Source organism: Ochlerotatus camptorhynchus, unplaced genomic scaffold, assembly GCF_037179485.1.
Source record: "Ochlerotatus camptorhynchus isolate MF236.1 unplaced genomic scaffold, CSIRO-AGI_Acam_v1.1 ptg000046l, whole genome shotgun sequence".
NCBI lineage: Eukaryota > Metazoa > Arthropoda > Insecta > Diptera > Culicidae > Ochlerotatus > Ochlerotatus camptorhynchus.
The window spans coordinates 875,623-902,000 of NW_027040537.1; the positions used below are offsets into that span (position 1 = coordinate 875,623).

Below are 26,378 nucleotides of genomic sequence, written 5' to 3' on the forward strand. Positions count from 1 at the left end.
GTGTATATAACTGACATGCTTTTATTGATTTCACAGTATTCTGTGTAAAGATAACGAAATGTTTCCATGGCCACAAAGAAGCCAAGGAAACCAGTCTTATACATAGATTTCAAAATCAATGTGCCATCCAATAACTTTATACTTCTGATGTAACCTTCCGCGAATGCAAATACTTCCCGAATATCATGGATATTATCCTCATCAAGTGGTTTTTTGAAATTCTGAGCATCGCTCCTCATACTACCGTTCCGATTCAAATTTCATTTTTAATTAAATATTACATCCAGTTAGAAACAAAGTAATAATGTTAGATGATCGTGGAGGGCACTAGTCAAAAAAATTTAAAATTTACAAGACATGTGGATCATATTCGAACGAGATAATCAACTTTTAAAAGTGTCCGAAACTCGAGTTTAAGTGTCCGAAATTTGAATCGGCACGGTATTCAAAATGTCGAATATATTATTGAACAGTTGCAAGAACTCAGCAGTATGAACGGAATCCGTAAAATCAGCTTCATAGGAGCTTAAAAAATTCAAGGCTGACGCTACGCTGCCACTGATGGTTTGAACAGCCAGAATGACTTTCATTTTGCTGTTTTCGAAGTGGACATGTTTGTCACTTAAATTCTCTGCTATTTTTATTCCCCGATCATTTTGATATTCATTCAGCTTCTCTATATACTCCCATTTAACAGTTCCGCTTCTTGAAAGCAGTGTCTGCTGAGAATGCAAAGTGTTACGCACCAGTTTAATCATGTGTACGACGTCCAATAGTACGCACACGTCATACTCGCCACATGGATGCGAAAACCTGGGTTTCAAATTCAGCGAATCGGTACGTAGGTCACAGCCAAGTGCATTTGCTGTTGCAATGTTAGACTTTGTACCATCAAAAGTGAATGCTACTACTTTGACTCCAACTTCGTGCAGGTTGCAGAGGATGGTATTTACAAGGTTCTTCTTTTCTTCGGCTTTTAGTCCATTGATTAAATAATATGCAATCCGCACTTTCCATGCTTCCTCAACGCCAGACACCATGAAGACCAGCGCCTCTTTTGCGGGGGTTAAATTTTCTCCCTGTGATGTTATACCACCATAGTTCACAGTACCATCAAATCGTTGACTATGCTTGATCCATGTCACCTGCTGACGAATTGCCATTTCATCCATTAGTAGGCATCCATGTAGTGCCTTGCCCTGTTCTAACATCTCCTGTGCCTTCACCCGTAGAGCATCAAGAGCCTGGCCACTTACACCTGGCTCACCGTTGACGTTGACGTACCATCGGGAAATTGTACGAGAGTGAGGTAGAGCATTTCGAAAAACCTTACGAACGTAGTTGTAAGCTCTTGGTGAGTAAAAGTGAAGAGTAATAGCAAATTTCCGTAGTGATTCGCTGTAAGGATTTCCATTTTTCCTGGATTTCAGCTCCACAAATATGTCATTATTGGTTGAATACTCCTAGGTTATAGTAAAGTGTGAATAAATTAAAAAAAAAATATGTATAGATTTATTGGCTTATGTATCTTTTTTTTGTAAATTTATTATTTCGAAATAGATCGAATTACACAAGAAAATACATATTAACACCGAGATTAAAACTAATGATTAAATTGAAATTCACCTGCAGTGGATTATTTTCGAAGTCATCAACAAGCTGCTTTTTTTGGAGAGTCGACATCAATTGTTCCATACTTGTCATCTTATCATTCAGCCTTCTGTTCTGAGCCCTTAATAGTTTGATTGTGTGCTGGTTTCGTGCAAACTGCGATTTTATTTTTGGAACAGCAGCTACCAACTGATCCCCTGTGGTCGTGGTGATGTCTCCTATGTACCTAACAGTTCCTGTAGATCTAGATTGCAAGGACGGCACAACTGGATTCTGAATACTTTTAAGATGCATTTCATATTCAGTGGGTGGTACAGTCGAAGCGATCGAAGAGGCCAAAGCGGTCGAGTTACTGGAATTAAATTAAAACGTTGATTAGCACTCTTCATCCAGTAATTTGAGAAACCAATTTTTCAAATACATACCCGACCTTTGCAACATCACTTCCAAATAACGTAGGAACTGCTGTATTACGGAGCGTTCTCTTGGTTTCTAATTCCTTAAATGATTCCGGTGTGAAGTGATCAGAACATATCCTGGCAGTTTCGAAGTTGATACCTTGTTGCAACATATCATTTTCCGCTACAACTATAGATCTGATCCACTGTAAGCGCCTGTTATGTTTTATCGGGAAACGATGTTTCGAGTGCATAGGTCTTAAAACGGAATGAAAATCTTTTCTGCAAGACGGTACAGCACACTTCATGTTTCACTCACGGACCGCGGAAAACCGTAATTTTTTACCCAAACGGAGAAAGCTAAGTTAACAGCGTGATGTTTTTTTCTTAAAAAGCACGACCAAAACAAAACAAAACTTTTACAAGGTTTACAACCAACAACATACGATGTTGACATTAGTTTGACAGTTGAGCTTGCTGAGATGTTGTCTACACGAAAAAGTGGTCCTTGCCATAGGCCTGGATTATGCTCAATCAACTGTTCCGCAGGCAACATTGGTGTTTATGGCGCGTAGAATAGAGGACAAAAATCATGGCTACTATGTCACACTACAGAATACAGTGTTGCCCACAATACAGCTGCTTAATCTTGCCATAAGATTATCTTAAATCTTTTGTCATTCGACATTTTGTCCTCGCTTTTGTAATACAATATTCGACTTTTTCACCTTCCACATTGTCTTTTTTGTACTTTTTGCCGAAAAAGGTCGAATGGACGAAAGGTAAAATAAAACTTAAAGGGACATAAGGTAGAATGGACATAAGGTCTAAATGGACAAAAAAAATCGAACGAACAGAAGGTCTAAAAGGACAAAAGGCCGAATCACCGCACTGCCTAAAGAATTAATTGTCAGTATCCTAGCGCAGGTGGACACAGGTTATCGTGATAACCTAACTGAACTACCGGACAATAAACTCCCGTCTCGGGAGTCGTGTAATACGAAGAAAAAATAACAACAGTAACAAGTAACACGGGCTAAGTAAACAACCATAAATTGTACACACATCAGCAATTTATGCTTTACAAGTCTGTCACTCACACGCACTCATACACATTCATACTGGCAGCTATAATCAACGTTCCCGGGGGCTGCTACAGATAGTCATGTGATAGACGCGCATCCAGGAGTACTTCCAACATTCTTCCTTAGTGAAACCCACTACTGCGTCTACACTTACAACACTCCTCCTGTTCAGAGGAGCCCTCCTGCTTTACGTCACTACCATAATTGATAATAGAAGAGTTACGCAGACTGAAACCAAAATCTTCCTATCGTACATTGTTTACAGTTCACGGAAGTTTGGAACTGTTCGTTCACGGATTTTTATGTGATTTCAGGAAACCTTATCGCAACATTGATAAATTAAAAGAAATTCACGGAACTTCCAAGAAGGACACGGAACATATGAGACGTGTACGGAACATCCGGGAAGTCACGGATCTTCATGGATTCAGAGAGAACCTTTTGGACTTTTTGGAACTTCCAAGAAGTTAACCGAACTTATGAGTGGTGCACGTAACTCCTGAGATGTATACGAAATTTTTGACAAGATCCCGGAAATATTGCTATTGAAATTCCAGGTCTAATTCTGACGATTCTTGATAAATAGCAACATGGCATGGGCTTTTATTTTCTAAGTCGTCGCGTAGAGGGAAGTTTTGGGTTATTATTCTGCCACCGTCTTTTCACCTCACCTGACACCGTCTTTTCGCCTTCGTCTTGGTCTCACGGATTGCCCTCAGGTTCGTGCATGGCAAGTGCTGCAGAATCTAAACTCCTCGCAAATGATCCCGGACGAAAACCATCCCGATGTTTGTCGAAGAGGTCGGAGCATATTTCTTGCTGGAGCTGGAGCAAAACAATCATTCTTGAGCAACAATAGAAAAGAGCCCATCAACATTTGTAAACAAACCATTCTAAAGCTCATTCCTCACAAAGCATAGGCCGCCCACGGAAACCAACAGCATCATCGTGTAAAGGAAACTTTCCCTTAGCCGATGGTGCTGTTGGTTTGCGTTGGTAACCTTCGATTAGTGAGGAAAGAGTTTTTAGAACGGTTTGCTTACAAATGATGATGGACCCTTTTCTATTGTTGCTCCAGAAATAATCTGAAAAAATAACAACTGTACATTCACACATCGACACTCTCTATAATACGAGAGAGAATGGTTGAGTGCTTTCACAGTTTAATCAACCGGTGGAAACTAACAATTTTAAATTTGCTCATTACTTGACTAGCCTATTGGCCCCAAGTACATCTATAAGCGAACCCCATTCTAGTCGAAACTCTAGTACTACACTATGTTTGTTTTGATTCGATATGAAAGTTTGACAGATAAAATGAGGGATTCGTTGATTTTCCTATGTTTCGAGGGGTGCATCGATTAGCTTGGGACCGAAGAGAGTACCAGAGGTGAGCCAAAAAGTTGAGCATGTTGCTTCGGGACCTTCTAGTCTTAGAGTTACCTCTATGATATTACCATAGAGGTAACTCTAAGACCACTGGGTCCCGAAGAAAATCATTATTATTTTTGGCTCACTCAGTACCAGAACAACGGTCCCAAGCAGTCCCAAGCTATTTCACTCACCCCTGCATGTTCTGCATGAATCCACACACCCCTGATGTTATCTGTCAAACTTTCATAGCGAATCAAAACAAACATAGTGTAGTGATAGAATTTCAACTAGAATAGGGTACGTTAATCGTTATCTTGGGACCAATAGGCTACTAAAGTGGTGAGCCAATTTAAAATCGTTAGTTTCGTATTGATTGTTGATATTACTGTGTACTTATTTTTAGCGCAGGAGTCTAATCAGGTGTGAAATCCGCAATATATCTGTTATATATTTATTTATTGTTGATTCAAATAAATACAACATTTATTAGTGACTAAAAACTATTTCGAATCGGAACGTTTCATTTAGTTTTATGGTAATAAAAATGATTTTGCTGTGCAAAACAGTAAAATATGACAAAAGCTATACCAACAATCAATACGAAACTAACGATTTTAAATTGGCTCACCACTTTAGTAGCCTATTGGTCCCAAGCAAACGATTAACGTTCCCTATTCTAGTTGAAATTCTATTACTACACTATGTTTGTTTTGATTCGCTATGAAAGTTTGACAGATAACATCAGGGGTGTGTGGATTCATGCAGAACATGCAGGGGTGAGTGAAATAGCTTGGGACTGCTTGGGACCGTTGTTCTGGTACTGAGTGAGCCAAAAATAATAATGATTTTCTTCGGGACCCAGTGGTCTTAGAGTTAGCTCTATGGCTATACTGCCATGGAACGACTGGCATACTTGATCGATTTTTGTACGGCTTATGGATTCTCAGCCTAAAGGTAACGAAACGCTTTATTCAGTTCCGGTCGAACGTACAAATTTTCTCAACAGCATTGCGGCACTCTATGAAAGTTATTTGGAGTCGCTCGAAGAAACATGGTTGCCAGTGACATTGCCAAAAGATCCCTCAAAAACCGTGCCGTTTTTTTTCGCAGAAATTTTCTTAGCGCGTCTCTATCAACGTCTCTGACTGGGACCTCTATGATTACAACAGTAATCATGCACACTCACTAGTAGAAAAATGACAGTACAGCGAAAGAAAAAATATGCCGAGATTCGCACAACCGAGTACTCGGCAATCTATTCTACTGAGATCTCAGCAAACATGACGTTGTTTGCTGAGTTTAGCAAAGCATTTTCCTTGACTCAGCAACCAAACGTCACTTTTGCCGAGATTCGCAAAAAAATAAGAGTGTACGTCAAAGCAACATACTTGGCCAATCTTTTCAAGTAATTTGTACTAACGGGTCTTCAATATAAAATGAAAAAAATTTCAGTCATATAGCTAGTAAAAAAATTTTTTTTTTCAACGGATTCAGTATTTTTTATTAAAAACATAATGTTTATTCTTCAAAAAAACGTCAATGAATATTGGAGAAGGGTCCCTGGTCAGCCGTACGACGCAACTTAGTCGCGATGCTCTCACAAGAGCGCTGGACGGCACTGAAATCATTCTCATTTTTTATTGAACACCCGTTACGTTAGGACTTTGTTCATGTGGGTTCCTGTTAGCAACAATCAATACGAAACTAACTTTTTTAAATTGGCTCACTACTTGACTAGCCTATTGGTCCTAAGCAAACAATTAACGTGCCCCATTCTAGTCGAAATTCTAGTACTACGCAATGTTTGTTTTGATTCGCTATGAAAGTTTGACAGATGAAATTAGGGATTAGTGGATTTTCCTATGTTTCGAGGGGTGAATCGATTAGCTTGGGACCGAAGATAGTACCAGAGCTGAGCCAAAAAGTTGAGCACGTTTCTTCGGGACCTTCTGGTCTTACAGTTACCTCTATGCTGTTAGAATATTCCTGATATTCTTATCACCAAAGTGTTTCGATTGCCAATTGGCGATTAATAGCCGATGGAAATCTAGTGCCAAGGAGGCGTCTCTTTGATCTCCAATTAAAATACATTTGACCTAAAAACAATATTTGAAGAATCATGATGATTTTTGGAAAAGCATTCAGATTAATTACTTATCGAAACGCGCTTTAATTCTTTGGTGTATTTTTTCTGACTTCAACAACATTTCAACCCGAATAATGCATAAGGGCCTATCTACATTGATCTCTCTTCTTCTTTTCCTTTATTTAACGTCGGTCTCTGTTCCGCAATCTAGTGCCAATCGAATGTGCAGGAAGGCAGCTTCCACACCTGCGTAGGATATCGCACCCATTCAAGACACATGGGCCGGGACCAACGGCTTTACTTCCCTTCCGAAGGAAGACGTGACCAGAGATTTTTATGCCTCAGAAAAATCCTACCGACCTCGGCTGGGATTGAACCCAGACCCATTGGGGTGTTAGAAAGCAGTCACGCTTACCGCTACACCACCGGCGCCGACTACATTGATCTCTCGTTAATAACTTGGCTATAAAAACGTCTCTGGCTGTGTTTGTCGTGTTAATTGCTAGATGATAGCTTCTTCAGGGGGAGAGGTAGCTCATCGATTCTTCCGGTTCGCCTCCTAGCATCGTGCTATAAGGAACCAGGCGATAACCAGGGTAGTTGATCGATAGCTCGATGACGTCATTTCGTTGACGTCTGCAATGGAAAATTCTCATAGCAGGCGTTGACGATGGGACGCTGTCGAGTTGTAGAATAGCAACTATCGTGGTAACTCACCGATTACCTGTCGATCTGCCAAATTTGGAAAGACGTCTGCATTGAATTGTCTCATATAATAATATTCCGCCCACTATATCACAAGAAATTGCGAGTAGCTGAGTGGAATGGTGATAAGTTAAGCATTGGGTACAGGACCAAGTCTCTCCTGGGTGGTGCCAAAAGATGAGCGCAATAGAATCATCAAGTTGCCATAAGGCACGGAATGAGACTATTGCATGGCTGGGTAGTCAAAGTCTTCTATTCGTTAGTCATTTCAGGTGGATTAGAACAGGTTTAGGTGGGCGTTGGCCAGATTTGGATTTTTCAGATGTAATCCTGGATAGGACCCTGTCATTGAACGTCGCGTGAAAGTGGAACTTAATGAAGGCCTAAGTACTTTTTCGTAGTTTTTAGTTTTCGGATTTGAAAGATCGTCGGTTACAGTGGCCTGCTTACTGAGCAGAAAAACGCGGTCCCAGGTCCTTACATATCAAAGAGATTTATGGTAAAATCGCTTGTGTATCGCGTATTTTGCGAAACTCGTTGTTGTCGTTGGTTCCGGGTTTGAATGGATACAAAAATTTGAGCAACGGTATTATGCGAGGGGTATTATGGTATTATGAGGGGCTCGGTGGCCTTAGAGCAACCGTTTTTGCTTACTGAGCAGAACATCATGAGTCTAATCTCAGGCCCATCCACATTCAATCGTTTTATTTATTAATATGATACATGGTAATAACAACAACTCGGTGATTAAAAAGGTGCTCGTCTGCCTAGTGGCAAACGTTTTTGCTTACTGAGCAGAAGACCGTGGGTTTTAGTCCCAAGCTCCTTCGCGTTATATGATCGTTAGGACATCAATTCAGCTTATCGTTTACCAAAACGAACCCTGCTGCAAACCCAACCCTCTTATCCAACATCCCAGTGATTCCTCGTGGAAGTGCAGAGGTGTTCTCGGCTTCCATCAAAGCGGGTGCCATGTCAACACAATCCTTCCAATTCCTTTCTTGACCTGTGTTCGGGCGCGGCCGGCGCTGGTATTGCCTAATTTAAGATCACCAGTTTTTACACATTGAGGATGATTGCTAGTCCCAAGCATCGTCTATTGGTTCTCTGTGTAATTACAGCTGATCTGGCAGTAACAGAGTAGCAACCGTGGGCGGTCAATCAAGCTCAAGCTTAATTGCTAGATGATAGCTTCTTCAATCAAACGAGTGTCGAAAATAGCCGGAAACGATTTTTAATGGCTCTGGTGATCCAAAGAAAAAAATCATCAGGAGAATCGATCAATGCAGTTAGGACCTTATGCATTGCTCGGGTTGTTTTCAAACCAAACGGTTAATCTTGTAAGACCAAACCACTAGGTATTATAAAATGAGCAGGATGAGTGTTCTATACGAAAACCCTTAGTGACATGGCATTTCTTGTCTTGACGATTATAGTGACTAGCAACATGCTTTGATCGTCAATACAAAAAAAAACTGACTGTCAGCAGTGAATGAAACACTTGTGTTCCCGTTTTTGTTTTGTCGCACGTCGTTTGGGGATGACGTTGCAATCACAAACGAAGTGACAGACGGAGCGGCTCGAAAACTTTGGTGACTAAGCTGCTATTTTAATTTTTCAGTGTACCACATGGCAACACCACTACTACTGGATTGTACCACATGGCAACACTACTACTGGATTGTACTAGCATTTTCACCAAATGCATTAGAATGTTTTGGTTCTATCTCTTTCACTCTACTCAAAACTGAAATGCATAAAAAAATGACAAAATGATACACTCTTTGCACACTGTCAAAGAATCATTGTACGCAAAATCAACTTTGTTCAAATCAAAACAAAAAAACTAACCCATCTGGTGGATGATGGCACAAGCTTCCAAGAAAATTCTATTACAGTGAACCACATTATTTTAATGGATTTCTTCGCCAGTTAGTCGTCTGTCACTTCGTTTGTGGTTGCAATGGTCGTCATAGTAGCCCAAATTTATGCAGTGACGGCTACAATTTCCAGCATTGCCTCTAGAACCCGCCATCTTGGAAAAAAAGGCTTGATTATGCAGATTTCAAAATGTTACATGGCAAGGTATGCGGGAGAAATTTTGAAATGCTTATAGTTTTCAAATGAAGTATTTAAATTATTTTAAGTGTAACTGTGGGGGGAAGAAAAGTCGAAATTTACCTAATAGAAACACTTTTATCAAATATTTTGAAAAACTTCGAATATTTAATAAAATACGTCTATTGAGTAGCCTTAACGATTTTTTTTGAGAAATGGAAGCATTTTGAAATTTCAATCCTAAACCTTACAGTGCAAAATTGTTAAATCTGCATCATCAAGCCTTTTTTTCCAAGATGGCAGGATTGATGTCAACGAACATATTTCACTTTGATAGAGTATTATCTAATGAATAAATATTCCAGTCTTATATGTGTTTTCCAGTGGGAAGTGAGTAATTTGCCACATGTTGTGGATAGTTTCCTGAAAATCGTTCCCCATTAGGTTAACAGCTTCATTCCAGCTGCATATTCTATCCGCTTTGTGGTTTACTAAATTTGAATATCAGCAGGCTGCTGGCGAACCATTGACATGCAAATAATTAATGTCTCTAATATGTTGCCTTCCTTCTCTCGTTATGCACATCCGGTTCATGCAGAGACGAGCGATACGAGCCACACCGGAGGGATGAGGCTCCGTTGCAACGACCTGACGCACATCGAACGTGCCCGGCAGCGGACGCTCCGGCTCACCATCACCATCGTAGTCGTGTTCGTGTGGTGCTGGACACCGTACGTCGTGATGACACTCTGGTAAGCCTAATGGTTCAATTGTTTTTATTTTGCTTGTTTGCTTTGCGTTTGCTTGTCGAAGGGAAGTTCCACGCGCAAAATATATGGTACCGTAATGCACCGAATACAGGACGGTTCGTTAATCCGGACGTTTAATTTAATTTATTAATTGTTACGACTACTTTGACACATAATAAGTATATGTTATTATTCAGAACGACACTAAAATACCTTGATCAAAAATCATATTTCAATAACTAAACTGTCTGGCTGACTGAGTTTCACGCATTTTTTTTCAACAGTCATCGAGCATTATCAAAGTAATCCCAAATCAAAATACCGATGTTCGGTCACAACACTAAAAAAAATAGTGCAAATGCTTTATTTTCCGTTCGACATAATACTAAAGAATCCTCAGTAGTTGTTTAAAAAAATTAAATTTGAAAAACATTCATTGTTAAAAAAATATATAGAATACACTTAAAAAACTATCAATGTTACATGCTGAGAAATGTGATGAACTAGCCTACGGCTAAAAATCACAAAAATAAAGAAAAAAAAAAAAAAAAAACATGCTGAGAGATTGAGCTCGTAAGAGCGAATTTTCTCTCTCAAATTTGTTTTTTTGCTCTCTATGACTGGTAGTACAGCGGGTAAAACCAACCGGTGAATACTAACGATTTTAAATTGGCTCACTACTTGACTAGCCTATTGGTCCCAAGCAAATCGATTAACGTACCCCATTCTAGTCGAAATTCTAGTACAACACTATGTTTATTTTGATTCGCTATAAAGTTTGACAGATAAAATGAGGGGTTCGTGGATTTTCCTATGTTTCGAGGGGTGAATCGATTAGCTTGGGACCGAAAAGAGTACCAGAGCTGAACCAAAAAAGTTGAGCACGTTGCTTCGGGACCTTCTGGTCTTAGAGTTACCTCTATGGTTGTAGCACTTTAAGCTAATACATCAAATTGTACTTGTTGAGGTACAAGGCAGTACAACGGTACTGCTCTGAATGTCCGTCGATGGTATTAGGAGATTCTGTTAAATTATATAGATCATGATAGTTCATGTCAAAAACTACAGTGCAATATACATGTTGGGACCATGTAGACCGCCGTTTGCGAAGCGCATACGGAAAATTTTCAATCAATAATATATCTGACAGCACAGCGCATGCACAATTTAGTACGTAAAGCATGTAATTTCTGCAACAGATCGTCGTATTAAACAGTTTATCTCTCCCTTCTACAGGTACATGTTCGACCGGGAAAGTGCTCTCAAAGTAGACGGCGCCATCCAGGATGGGTTGTTTCTGATGGCCGTGTCAAACTCGTGCATGAACCCGCTGGTGTACGGTTCCTATGCGATGAAGTGTCGACGGCCCTGGCGGAGGCAGAACGTACCGAACGGGGTACAGACGCCGAACGCAGCACAGCGGAGATCGACAGGTAGGTTTTATCCATTCCCGTCCATAACGGCGTGGGGCCAGTTCACCCTCAGGGTGGGAGGCTTGTGATACCATTTTACCTTACCACGTCCGATTGGTTTCATCCGGTTTCATCCTGTGATGTTGCTGTCTTGATTTTATGGCGTTGACGTACAGTAATCCCTTCATTTATGCTATGGGTGGTACGGTGGTACCATCCACTCTTTCGCCAATTGAGCTTATTTTCTGTTGATAATTCGTTTATGGTTGACACACTAATCACATGCAAAATAGCAGCGTAATTGAGATCTTTAATTTTGATAAATATATCGGTTATTATTTATACATCATTTGAAAGAGCTTCGTTTTCTGAGTACAACAATATTTCTTCGATCCCATCCATGTTTGTCACTAAACGAACAACTGACTGTTGTATAAATTTATGAAATTTTGGATTCGGATCCATTTTTAATGCAGATTACCAATATGCATTTACGTCAATAGAAACAGCGGTGGGTGGACGGTACAGCCCACCGCATAGGTGGAGGGACTACTGTATTTGGTGTTAAGGGGATGAGTTGTTTTTTTTTTTATTATTTCCGCGATATTAATTGTTTGTGACAGTGGATATCAGCCAACAATGGATCAATCTTGTATGGGTGGGTGGTTATTGATAAGCTAGACTAGAGCGACTTTCGTCCTACAGGGGATTGATACATGGGAAGTGGGAGGATGATTTTGTGGGTGAGTGAATGATGGACGAGTGAGTGAGTAGTGATAGAGTGATAGGCTGTTCTTCAGAACACCAACCGCTTGGCCTCCTCTTCGTCCTCAATTATTGCCGTCTCCGTAATAGCGATTAAATTGTTTTCATTTTTGAAAAACTCGTCCACAATTAATAGCAATACTGTTTCAGTTACCGTGGGAACGTAATCTGTGATTAGCCCCGGTTCATTATACTTGAAATCACGTTTTACATTCATCTAGTAATGTCCGACTTTCATTCGAATAATCTATAATCGATTAAAGGACCGGTAGGGATTAAGCATTGGTAATAAAATTAAATAAAAAGTTCTGCGTTGTTAACAACGCGATGAAACTGTCTGTCTGTCTGTCTGTCTGTCTGTCTGTCTGTCTGTCTGTCTGTCTGTCTGTCTGTCTGTCTGTCTGTCTGTCTGTCTGTCTGTCTGTCTGTCTGTCTGTCTGTCTGTCTGTCTGTCTGTCTGTCTGTCTGTCTGTCTGTCTGTCTGTCTGTCTGTCTGTCTGTCTGTCTGTCTGTCTGTCTGTCTGTCTGTCTGTCTGTCTGTCTGTCTGTCTGTCTGTCTGTCTGTCTGTCTGTCTGTCTGTCTGTCTGTCTGTCTGTCTGTCTGTCTGTCTGTCTGTCTGTCTGTCTGTCTGTCTGTCTGTCTGTCTGTCTGTCTGTCTGTCTGTCTGTCTGTCTGTCTGTCTGTCTGTCTGTCTGTCTGTCTGTCTGTCTGTCTGTCTGTCTGTCTGTCTGTCTGTCTGTCTGTCTGTCTGTCTGTCTGTCTGTCTGTCTGTCTGTCTGTCTGTCTGTCTGTCTGTCTGTCTGTCTGTCTGTCTGTCTGTCTGTCTGTCTGTCTGTCTGTCTGTCTGTCTGTCTGTCTGTCTGTCTGTCTGTCTGTCTGTCTGTCTGTCTGTCTGTCTGTCTGTCTGTCTGTCTGTCTGTCTGTCTGTCTGTCTGTCTGTCTGTCTGTCTGTCTGTCTGTCTGTCTGTCTGTCTGTCTGTCTGTCTGTCTGTCTGTCTGTCTAAAAAGCAAACAATTACGATCAAGTTTCCGTTCAACTTGTTGTTACTAGGTTACTACGATCCCAGCGGTGACCTCACCAACGCCGACAACAACTGCTCTTGGGAAAGATTTGGTATGGATTTCCGAATGACACGTCCTTCCTAAAGCTCAAATATTACTTCTTTTACGTACCCGTCCCTCCAACCGAATTTCATCGTGCCTAATCTCAAAATAAGAATAAATCCGATTTACACTGAAACTCTATAATGTGAAGAAGCTTGCAATGGAACCCATAATTTTCTGCTCAGTAAGCAAAATCGGTTGCCACAAGGCCACCGAGCTCCTTATTTCATAGAACAATTACGACCTAGTTCCCGTTCAACTTGCTGTTAGTAGATTTCGGTCCCGGCGGCCACACCACACCGACGACGACAACAACTGCTCTTGGGAAGGATTTATATGGATTTCCGATCAAAATTAGGACGACGATCTTTTATTCAGTAAGCAGAAGCCGCAGCCATCAAGCTAGCCAAGTTCTTTAATTATTTTTTTCAAACGATATTTGGTAAAGATTAAATAAAATTTAAGCAAATTAATGGAAGGGATCTTGTCCGAATGATCCGTCATTAGGCGGCCTCCCAATGTTTCATAAGCTTACAATAAATCGCTCTCCCAAGTTTACCGCTTCAAAAAAAAAAATCTTTATCGCGTCTTTATTTCTATTTTGAAATTTCATGCATGCTATTAAAGCTGCGGTTTTTAAATAAACTGACGCCAAATGCTGATTTTCCTCTGAATACACAATTCCTCATAATACCTGTCACCTAGCCACAATGATGTCTCGACGTTGATAAAACAACCCACACGCATTGCCTTGCCTCGTCAGAACAACCATGTCAAATGGAATGAGCAGAAGCTGCATTTTTCTGGCAGCCTGTCTCATCTCACCGATGGCATGGCAGCGTACACGGTAAGAAAAAGAGTACACAAAATCAAGATCGTTTGACTTAGTAATCCTATATACAGAGATTCGTGAAAATATTAGCAGACGATTTGGACACGTGATTTTTTTTGTTTACAAAAGCTGCCAACACTTGCCGCGGAGCAAAATGTTCCAGCTTTGTGCGGAACTTTACCGTTGTCTACGCTACGAGTTTGTTTGTTTACGTTGTTTGAATTCTTAGTGAATTGGAGACCTATTTTGGCCAAGTTTTGTCCTAACCGTGGTCGCGGAAGTACAACGAAATGTAACAATGTGAGTGTATGTAGTGTGGTCAACACGGTTTGACAGGTAACGCTGCATTATGAAATCATGAATTTCCATCACTAAATCATGAATCATTGTTATGATTTCATGGGATGGCAAGTTTTTTTTCATTTTATGATTTTTATTCATGAAAATGGAATCGGAATTTTTCCCGTGTATGCTCAAACTAATAGCGGATTTGTTTATTATCGGGGTTTTTTTTCGGGTTTCCGAAAAACGCTTAGCTTCGCAAAAAAATGGCTAGAGTTTTGCGGACTATCGTCGGATTTTTCCCTAGTGTCCCTATGCGTTTGCGTGGTGTATGTTACAATGATAATTAATTGGTGGCATCTAGTTAAAATTTAAAGGAAGTAAAGCCTTAGAAGTAACTCTAAGACTAGAAGCAACAATCAATACGAAACTAACGATTTTAAATTGGCTCACCACTTTAGTAGCCTATTGGTCCCAAGCAAACGATTAACGTACCCTATTCTAGTTGAAATTCTATTACTACACTATGTTTGTTTTGATTCGCTATGAAAGTTTGACAGATAACATCAGGGGTGTGTGGATTCATGCAGAACATGCAGGGGTGAGTGAAATAGCTTGGGACTGCTTGGGACCGTTGTTCTGGTACTGAGTGAGCCAAAAATAACAATGATTTTCTTCGGGACCCAGTGGTCTTAGAGTTACCTCTATGTTAGTATCGTGATCGACATGAAGGTGGCGCATTCTGAATGTAATTTCACTTTCCTTACGGAATAATGATCTGATCAATTATACCGTTAGGTAATGTTGGCGTTTATTGCAAAACTGATGTTTTGGATGCATTTTAATAACATAAACACTAATAATTTTTGATTTTTTAAATTTGACGACACCTTGCTATAATCTCAAAATTCAGCAAAAGACACCTCCCTATAGCTGTTTCGTTTTCTTTTCAGTTACGTATCAGGCTTCAGGTGTGGAATCTGCCACCCTGTTCGCCTCCCTGCACAGTCGATTGTCGTCAATAGATGGAAATCGATGTCCGTCGGTGATTGGCACTAGATTGCGGAACAGAGCCCGAAATTGAATTCAGGACTTAAGAAAAAGAAGAGACGCAGGAGGAACACATTTTTCTAATGCTGATAGGGTTACTACAAGTTCAAATTCCAAATTCAAACCCACATAGTTCATCCATGCTCTCCAACGAGCTGCAAGAATTCGCACCATCTATGGTCTCATCGCTGTCACCATCATTGAACAGCTTGTCCATCATTCGGGTTCCGGCTACACTGTTCAGCATTCCAAGAGATCCACATGGTTCTAGTTACATGCTCTTCGGCTCACAAACTAGCTACAAGTTCTGGTAGAAATGTCAGTTATTTTGTCAGGTGACATATACTGGTATATGTTTGATCGAAGTCAGAAATACTACGCTCCTAATGAACTTCTACGTTTTTCGGGTTTCGGCTACACTGGTCAGCATTCCTACCGCTCTACATGGTTCTGGATGCTCTCTGGACAGGCTTGGTATCCACGGCAGCCTTTTGCTATGGTTTCAGTACCTCACCGATCGCTATCTTACTGTTGTCACTGGTGATCACCAGTCCCGTATGTTCGCTGCCACGTCCGACATACCCAACGGTAGTCACCGCTGGGACCGCTGATTTTCCTGATTTACTTCAACGACGTGAATCTAGTAATTGAGGGACCACGATTAACTTACGCAGATGACCTTAAACTCTTTCTTCGAATTCGCTGAATTGAAGGCTGTTGCTTCCTTCGACGTCAGTTGAATGCTTTTGGTGATAGGTGTATTCTGAATGATATGGAGGTTAACCCGTCGGTTATCTCTTTTTTGCGCAAGAAAGAGACTATTATCAACAATCAATACGAAACTAACGATTTTAAATTGGCTCACTACTTGACTACCCTATTGGTCCCAAGCAAACGATTAACGTACCATTCTAGTCGTAATTCTAGTACTAGGCAATGTTTGTTTTGATTCGCTATGGAAGTTTGGCAGATAAAATGAGGGGTTATTGGTTTTTCTTATGAGCACGTTATTTCGGGACCTTCTAGTCTTAGAGTTAACTCTATGCTATTATGCTTAAGATAGTTTTGTTTTGCTCTGAAATTGAGCGCGTCAGCCAAATTAAGGACCTAGGTGTAATTCTGGCTACACAACTCTCTTTCAAGCAGCACATCTCGTATGCCGGCGACAAAGCTTCCAGAATTCTAGGGCTTATCTTCAGGATTGCCAAAGACTTAACGGATATCTACTGCCTTAAATCGTTGTACTGCTCCTTGACTCGCTCCATATTAGAATACTGCTCGGTTGTCTGGTCTCCTCACTACAGCAACGGTGTCGAAAGAGTTGAGTCTGTTCAGCGACGGTTCCTGAGATATACTCTACGTAAACTGCCGTGGACGGATCCCTCCCGATTGCCTAGCTACGAAAGTCGTTTGCAACTGATCCATCTGGAGCCCCTGTCGGTCCGAAGAGATACAGCAAGGGCATTGCTGATTGCAGATATTTTGAAAGGACGCACCGATTGCCCTGTTCTCCTTGAGCAAATTGACAGCAATGTTTAACCCAGAGCCCTACGGATTAATTCAATGCTGCGCCTGCCCATACAGCGAACTAATTATAGCATGTTCAGCGCAATCGGTGGTTTACAGAGACTCTTCAATAGGGTCTCGGCATTATTTGGCTTTGACTTGCCTCGCCAGCTGCTTCACCGGAGGTTTAGTTCGTTTTTTCTAGATCAATTAGTTTGTTCCTTTTTTTGATGTTAAGTCATAAATAAACAAATAAATAAAACTCTCCAGCAGAAAGAGCATGCGAAGTCGAGTATGAGAGGAAATGAGCGCATCTTCTTTGCTTTTAGGCTATTCTTATTCAGAAGCATGGAGAGAGCAGTGAAGAAAGTACAGATCTGATAATCGCAATATTCGTGGTTCGAGTCCCTCAGTCCGGCAACCTTTTTTTTTTGACGTGTTTAATTTCACTCACTAATACACTTCACATTTTTCTTTTTCCATTTTCTTGCATTGAACCGCAGCTAGATATATCGCATCCTCGGTTCATGCGGGGGTCTCTACTAACATCCTCTGATGATGAATCCCACATAATTGTAAGCGAATCTTACATCCCCCGATTGGGTGTATGAAATTGGTTGCAAACGTAAACAAACCAACCAACAACGTATACTAGGTTTCTTATGGATTGTTTACGTTTGGAACGATTTTTCGTAATTGACAGCCACTTCCCACTCCTGGCAACAGTGTCCGTAATGGAACATGCATAAATGACGTAGTTATGAGGGGGGAATGGGGGTTTCAGAAGTTGAGACCAACGTTACCTAATTTTACGGTACCTCAGTGTTTACGTGTAATGGAAACAAATAACTCAAAAGTAATTGAAGTAAATAAAGCATGTAAAAGTAAGTCAGTATGTAAGTAAAGCGCAAACGAACCAGCCACTGGGTACGTTTTTTTTCTTACCGTGTACGATTGTTTCCATGAAAGCATCATCTTGGCATAAACAGATGGGATGATGATGCGATACAGCAGGCAAAGCTCGTAAACAGGCATAATATCGATTGGACCTTCCTGGCATGGCCCACTACTCCGGAGGCGGAGATCTGTTATTGCCCATCACATTTTCAGGGAAATGTGCCTGCTCTGCCATTTGGATGGAGCTCCGAGAACTCCAATCAAAGTTCATTTGTTTACCTGGGGACGATTTTTATGAGCCGCACATCAAAATGTTTGGCTAATAAATTGCTTCACTATAGTCGACGCTTATCATTCTAGTATGTCAGTGTGGCTTAGAGGCATTCAATTCCAACTGTATGTTCTTGTGTATCAATCGACGGAATAATCTGGCGCTGTTTCATAGCGATTTTAGCTATTCAAACTAATGGGGTTCTACGGTAATGGATGCGTATTGGGACTTAGCCAAGTGGAAAATTGATTACCAAACTTTTGGACGATCCAAAGTTTTAGGGCCTAACCAGCCTCACCCGTTGCAAGCTCGTTAATGCTGTTATCGTGGCTTATACCAAATGGCAACTACCGTGCCGATTCAAATTTCGGACACTTAAACTCGAATTTCGGACACTTTTAAAAGTTGATTATCTCGGTCGAATATGATCCACATGTCTTGTAAATTTTAAATTTTTTTTGACTAGTGCCCTCCACGATCATCTAACATTATTACTTTGTTTCTAACTGGATGTAATATTTAATTAAAAATGAAAGTGTCCGAAATTTGAATCGTCCGAAATTTGAATCGGAACGGTATATAACGTTGAAATCTCGTGTCACTTTTCAAATCAAGCTGAACATTGAATTAGGTCCTAAGTAACATTTATCGATTCTCTTCGTCGACTTTCTCCTTCGTTTATAACTTGAGCACATAACCGTTTGTTGTTGTGTTTGTCGTATTAGATCTAGATGCTAGATAAAAGCTTCTTGTATCGATCTGTGTGCTGAAAATACCTGAGAATGTCTTTAAATGAGCGTGGGGATACAAAGAGAAAGTCGACGAAGAGAATCTGTCTATGTTACTTAAGACCTTATGCAATGTTCAGCTTGAAATAGACCAATCAACATTGATCGATTTCCTCAGGCCTATGGCAAGGACCACTTTTTCGTGTAGACAACATCTCAGCAAGCTCAACTGTCAAACTAATGTCAACATCGTATGTTGTTGGTTGTAAACCTTGTAAAAGTTTTGTTTTGTTTTGGTTGTGCTTTTTAAGAAAAAAACATCACGCTGTTAACTTAGCTTTCTCCGTTTGGGTAAAAAATTACGGTTTTCCGCGGTCCGTGAGTGAAACATGAAGTGTGCTGTACCGTCTTGCAGAAAAGATTTTCATTCCGTTTTAAGACCTATGCACTCGAAACATCGTTTCCCGATAAAACATAACAGGCGCTTACAGTGGATCAGATCTATAGTTGTAGCGGAAAATGATATGTAGCAACAAGGTATCAACTTCGAAACTGCCAGGATATGCTCTGATCACTTCACACCGGAATCATTTAAGGAATTAGAAACCAAGAGAACGCTCCGTAATACAGCAGTTCCTACGTTATTTGGAAGTGATGTTGCAAAGGTCGGGTATGTATTTGAAAAATTGGTTTCTCAAATTACTGGATGAAGAGTGCTAATCAACGTTTTAATTTAATTCCAGTAACTCGACCGCTTTGGCCTCTTCGATCGCTTCGACTGTACCACCCACTGAATATGAAATGCATCTTAAAAGTATTCAGAATCCAGTTGTGCCGTCCTTGCAATCTAGATCTACAGGAACTGTTAGGTACATAGGAGACATCACCACGAATACCACAGGGGATCAGTTGGTAGCTGCTGTTCCAAAAATAAAATCGCAGTTTGCACGAAACCAGCACACAATCAAACTATTAAGGACTCAGAACAGAAGGCTGAATGATAAGATGACAAGTATGGAACAATTGATGTCGACTCTCCAAAAAAAGCAGCTTGTTGATGACTTCGAAAATAATCCACTGCAGGTGAATTTCAACTTAATCATTAGTTTTAATCTCGGTGTTAATATGTATTTTCTTGTGTAATTCGATCTATTTCGAAATAATAAATTTACAAAAAAAAGATACATAAGCCAATAAATCTATACATATTTTTTTTTAATTTATTCACACTTTACTATAACCTAGGAGTATTCAACCAATAATGACATATTTGTGGAGCTGAAATCCAGGAAAAATGGAAATCCTTACAGCGAATCACTACGGAAATTTGCTATTACTCTTCACTTTTACTCACCAAGAGCTTACAACTACGTTCGTAAGGTTTTTCGAAATGCTCTACCTCACTCTCGTACAATTTCCCGATGGTACGTCAACGTGCCAGGTGTAAGTGGCCAGGCTCTTGATGCTCTACGGGTGAAGGCACAGGAGATGTTATAACAGGGCAAGGCACTACATGGATGCCTACTAATGGATGAAATGGCAATTCGTCAGCAGGTGACATGGATCAAGCATAGTCAACGATTTGATGGTACTGTGAACTATGGTGGTATAACATCACAGGGAGAAAATTTAACCCCCGCAAAAGAGGCGCTGGTCTTCATGGTGTCTGGCGTTGAGGAAGCATGGAAAGTGCCGATTGCATATTATTTAATCAATGGACTAAAAGCCGAAGAAAAGAAGAACCTTGGCGAGTATGACGTGTGCGTACTATTGGACGTCGTACACATGATTAAACTGGCGCGTAACACTTTGCATTCTCAGCAGACACTGCTTTCAAGAAGCGGAACTGTTAAATGGGAGTATATAGAGAAGCTGAATGAATATCAAAATGATCGGGGAATAAAAATAGCAGAGAATTTAAGTGACAAACATGTCCACTTCGAAAACAGCAAAATGAAAGTCATTCTGGCTGTTCAAACCATCAGTGGCAGCGTAGCGTCAGCCTTGAATTTTTTAAGCTCCTATGAAGCTGATTTTACGGATTCCGTTCATACTGCTGAGTTCTTGCAACTGTTCAATAATATATTCGACATTTTGAATAGTATGAGGAGCGATGCTCAGAATTTCAAAAAACCACTTGATGAGGATAATATCCATGATATTCGGGAAGTATTTGCATTCGCGGAAGTTTAAATCAGAAGTATAAAGTTATTGGATGGCACTTTGATTTTGAAATCTATGTATAAGACTAGTTTCCTTGGCTACCTTGTGGCCATGGAAACATTTCGTTATCTTTACACAGAATACTGTGAAATCAATAAAAGCATGTCAGTTATATACACGTACCGTTTTAGCCAAGACCACCTGGAGATGTTCTTCGGAGCAATAAGATCGAAAAGCGGTTCAAATAATAATCCAAATGCTGGCCAGTTTCGAGCAAGCTATAAGAGGATGCTGAAACAAATCGAAATTAGCAGTTCATCGTATGGTAATTGTACTGATTTCAATACTACGCCACTTATACAATGCTGTGATATCATACCTGATACGCCTGATATGGATTCAAATCAACCCCTTCAAGAAACGGCTAGCCTGGAAACGGAGAATAAATGGGAACTATTCCGCAACGATGATATCACTCATTTTGCTATAAAAACAAACATTGAGCAACTTGGCAAGCAAATTGCTCTTAAAATCATCTGCGAGCAATGCATTGAAGTGATTTCTAATGTTGACACACTCCTTCTGATTTGCAAGGCAGCTGAATTTGAGTTTAGGGTAAGTATATGGGCTAAGATCATCATCATAAGTATTCGCGGGTAAAAAATCATATTTTTTTTCAGAACCTTGTTGGAACCGATAAGAACGTGAATGTGGGATTGCATTTCGATAACATGGTCATACATTCTGTTGCACGGAGCGCTGCAAATTTGGATTTCCTTTTGCCTTGTGACGACGATCATCAGCTCCACATGCTTCAACTGGTATCGGAAAAATATCTTCACACCAGAACTGCAGTTTACTCAAAGCAGATCATTCCATTCAAGCCTTCTAATCGCCAGAAGCTAACTAAAATAATTATTTTTGAAGGACACTAAATAACGGATAAAAACCAGGAATAAACTTGTATTCATGTATGAGTATAAAGTAAAAAGCACAATAAAAACGATAAAACACCTTCAGATTTTCCATCAACCTGCATCAATGTTTGGTCATCAATCAGTATTTGCTCCTGGTCTTGAAATCGGAACAGCAGCTGCAATTGTACCACCTGTTTTACTTTAGGCAAATCATCCTACGTATTGGCCCTGTCTCCTATCACTGCGAGATGAATTCACTAGACCGTTTCAGCAATTGGGATTCCGGAATTGAAAAAAAAAAACAACAAGCATTTGCAATTGAAACTCTTGTGAAGAATCATTTCAAAATACTTACTAGTCTTTTAAAGTTTTAGTTCCAAATACATAATGTAGGTACTGTTGTGTTTAGCAGCGTCTTAATGTTCCTATTCATCAGCAAGAATCTGATGTGATCAGGGTAGATGACTCCGTATATCCCGTATATTCAGACGATCAGTTTTTGTTTTCGGGAAATTGTCAGAGAAAACAAGTCTTGAAACGATAAAATCGTTTCGCCGAGACATTTTCTGCCACTGGCGCATAATGTAGATCCGGAAAACGATTAAAATACGATGGAAAATACAATGAAAGTACCGAAATCACACGAATTACTTTGAAGACTACTTTTTTCTAGCTTTGCGCCGTAGCTTCAGCAGAACTTGTTGTATTTCGCGTCAAATCAAAACAAACCAATCGACTTCTTCTTCTTCTTCTTCGACTATTTGACAGCTGACAGCGGGCCCAAATCAATTTGTGCCCGGGACATGGCGCCTACTTTCATTCACTGTTATTTGGTATAGGGATGTCAAGGGCCTGGATTTCCTTCATCGACTCTCTCATTCTCAACTAACTCGGCTACCTGTCATTTTTGTCGTATTAGATGCTAGATTGTTGCTTCTTCCATCGATCTGTGTGTCGAAAATATCCGGAAATATCTTAACACGGCCGTGCTTTTCGTAAGAGAATCGATGAGGAGTTCAAAAAATGCAATGCAGAATTTCAAACTACTTTTAATATATATTTTGATGAAAGGAAGTCAATGGAGAGTTTCTAGATCATTCCAAGAAAATTCCAAGAGATCCTCTCAACGGCATTTTGAGAAGAATTTCAAGGAGGAAGTTCCCATGGAGGTTAAATCCAAGGAAATGTTGAGAGAATACTTTTTGAAATTATCAATGGCCTACCAAGAGACTTCCGATAAATATTCTAAACGAATTGTTATTATGGAGAATATTTATTATTATTTTTAATATAGAATATTATTTTTGAGACTATTGCTTAGGTGTTTTGCATTGAATTCCGAGACTATTATGGAGCAAATTTATAAAAAATACCGGACAGAATTGTAAGATTATTCAGGGTAAAATCCTGAAAACAAAAGTAATTCTACACCCAACCAGGGGATGCAAGATTCGCTGTGGGATTCATCATCGCAGGATGTTAGTGGAGACCGCATTAACGGAGGATGAGATATACCGAGTTGTAGTCCAATCCAATTGGAGATCGAAATATGTGGAGTGTGTAAGTGGGAGAAATTAATCCGGACGGCAAAAAGGATGCCAAACTGGACTCTCGCGAACCACGAACGTTGCGATAATCAGACCTGTGCTTTCTCCACTGCTCTCTCCATGCTTCGGAACTTGGATAGGCTAAAAGCGAATATGAAGCGCTCGTAGTACGATAATTTGATTTCGCATGCTTTTCTGCTGAACGGAAATTTGAGAGAATCGAAACAAGTGTGTGCGTCGTTCTACAATGTAATAAAAGAAAAGCTTGTTGGTGTGGTTGAAAGCATAGACAGAACACGAAATCAAAAAGATTAAAAATCATTACATCGTATGCATCGCCAACTTATATAATTCTCGGCGGTATTCACTGAGGAACTTGATAGTAAATGCAAATCCAGGTTCCGTACCCAGGGCCTCTGGAGGTGACTGGGTTCGATTCCCGGTCCTGCGGTCTAGGAATTCTCTCAGTACGAGTTGAACTGTTGGCACCGACAAACCGACATGAAACTAAAACTTAGCTCTTGATCGAGAATCAATAACGGCGGATTCAAATGTGCAGCGATCCCATCTGTCAAAACCATAGAAATTTATAATCTAGATAAAAATAATTTGCCCGGAATAGATTAGACACGAACCAACTCATACATTTAGTATGTGTGTTCGTGACTAGGATACACATTTTTCGCGAACACGACGGCAGATGTCAGTTTTGTGCTTTGATCAGAAATTTGATGATACTTTGTATGATCATTCATGTCGGTTTGTCATTTCTGTTGCTATATCAACGATAAATGCGACTCAACTTAGCGCGAGAATAGACAAATGCTGAGAATGAGTTTATTAAATATTACTCTCTCTCTCTCCCTCTCTCTCTCCCTCTCTCTCTCTCTCAGCCATTGAGTCGAATCGCCGTGTTCCATGCTGCATTAAGGTGAAAGTTAATGCTTTTCCGTTGATACTGAATCCACACCCGTTCAAACCACACTCAAATGCAAAATGCACCTATACCAACAAGCATTTCAAATTAGGAAAATGAAAAATATCGAAATTTTGACCGTATTCGTAAACACAATATTCTTGTATAATTATAATAATTCTACTACTTAAATGACAACTTCAATTCAAAGATTCCATGTTCAGGGAAGTCCTACTAATGCTCAGGGAAGTCTTGCTGTAGTTCAGGGAAGGGCTGCCGAACTTCAGCGAAGTTCTGATGAAGTTCAGGGAAGCCCTGCCGAAGTTCAGGAAAGTCCTTCCGAAGTTCAAGGAAGTCTTGCCAAAGTTCAGGGAAGTCCTGCTGAAGTTCAGGGAAGTTCTGCGGAAATTCAGAGAAGTTCTGTCGAAATTCAGGGAAGTTCTGCCGAAGTTCAGAGATGGGCTGCTAAAGTGCAGGGAAGACCTTTTCTTTTCAATTCTTGGAAATCAGGGAAGTCAGGGAAGGCCTGTCAAAGTTCAGGGAACTCCTGCTGAAGTGCAGCGAAGTCATGCCAAAGTTCAGAGAAGTTCTGCCGAAGTTCATGGAATTTTCTAAAAATTCACCAAGATGTATCAGAATACCTTCATCAAAAAGGCTGAAATTTTTACAAAATATACTCAAATACTTGTGAAACAACTTGTTAAGTTTGAAGATCAAATTGGTTTAAAAAATATGTTATTGATCAATGGTAAAGGTGGATCTCAAAACCTGAGTCGGAGTGTGCTGATCAAAGAATGTTTTGCTCAGAGTGAATCTGCCAGTTCGTCAGTTGCCAGTTGCCAAAACTTTAACAAGCTTGTCTAAAATTGTAGAAACTTTCATAAAGTTTGGTGAAGTTCTACTAAATAATTTGCATTTCTAAGAAGTTCACTGAAGTTTGCTCACTGGATTTCTATGAAGTTTGCTGAGCTTTTACTGAAATCCAATAAAATGTGTTGCCCTTCTAGAAAATCTACGCTGTTCTAAAAAGTTTGCTAGGGTGCTATGCAATGTTTTGAAGATGTATGAAGCTATATAACATTCCCTAAACTTTTAAACAGATTCCCAACAGTCTACGAAGTTCCCTGAAATCAAAGTTTCTATAAAAATTTTCATTGATTTCTAACTTGAACTTCTGTAAAAAGTTAGTTTAATCTCTTAATCTGATAGAGTGTCCATCTTTCGCCATCCGTAATTTTTAAACGTAGAAGTGAAGATATGTTGTCGATCCGGGATTTGCGTTGGTAAAGGGTGATACGGTCAAAATTTGGTCAAGGGAAAACGCGTGTAAATCGGTGAAATCGTTTATTTAAAAAATCAAATTAAATTTCTTTTTCAAGTTCAATTAGTATAAAATTCAGGAAAAATATTCAGTTAGGCTTCCGCTTTTCCAAATCCGAATTGCCGGGCCTTACGCTTGACCCCTGCCATCAGATTTTGTACAGCCACCTTGTCCACCTTCTTCGCCGCAGAAAGCCAGTTTGCCTTGAACTGCTGCTCGCCCTTAGCAGTTTTTTTGGTCTTCTTTAGGTTCCGCTTGACAATAGCCCAGTATTTCTCAATTGGGCGGAGCTCTGGCGTGTTGGGAGGGTTCTTGTCCTTGGGAACCACCTGCACGTTGTTGGCGGCGTACCACTCCATGGCCTTTTTACCGTAATGGCAAGATGCCAAATCCGGCCAAAACAGTACGGAACAACCGTGTTTCTTCAGGAAAGGCAGCAGACAAACACTCTTTCACGTAAATTTCTTGGTTGACAGTCCCGGAAGCTATGAAAATGCTGCTTTTCAAGCCACAGGTACAGATGGCTTGCCAAACCAGATATTTCTTTGCGAACTTTGACAGTTTCATGTGCTTGAAAACATCTGCTACCTTTCCCCTTCC

The 26,378-nt window shown here is 40.2% G+C and overlaps 1 protein-coding gene across 1 annotated transcript in view; it reads left to right on the forward strand.

The window, feature by feature from the left end:
• Positions 1-26,378, forward strand: part of LOC135716908 (adipokinetic hormone/corazonin-related peptide receptor variant I-like) — a 221,250-nt gene that overhangs the window by 154,432 nt on the left and 40,440 nt on the right. Inside the window, exons 5-6 of the mRNA XM_065239031.1 lie at positions 9,916-10,069; positions 11,303-11,499. Coding sequence (XP_065095103.1) covers positions 9,916-10,069; positions 11,303-11,499 — 351 coding nt within the window. The remainder of the gene's footprint in view (positions 1-9,915; positions 10,070-11,302; positions 11,500-26,378) is intronic.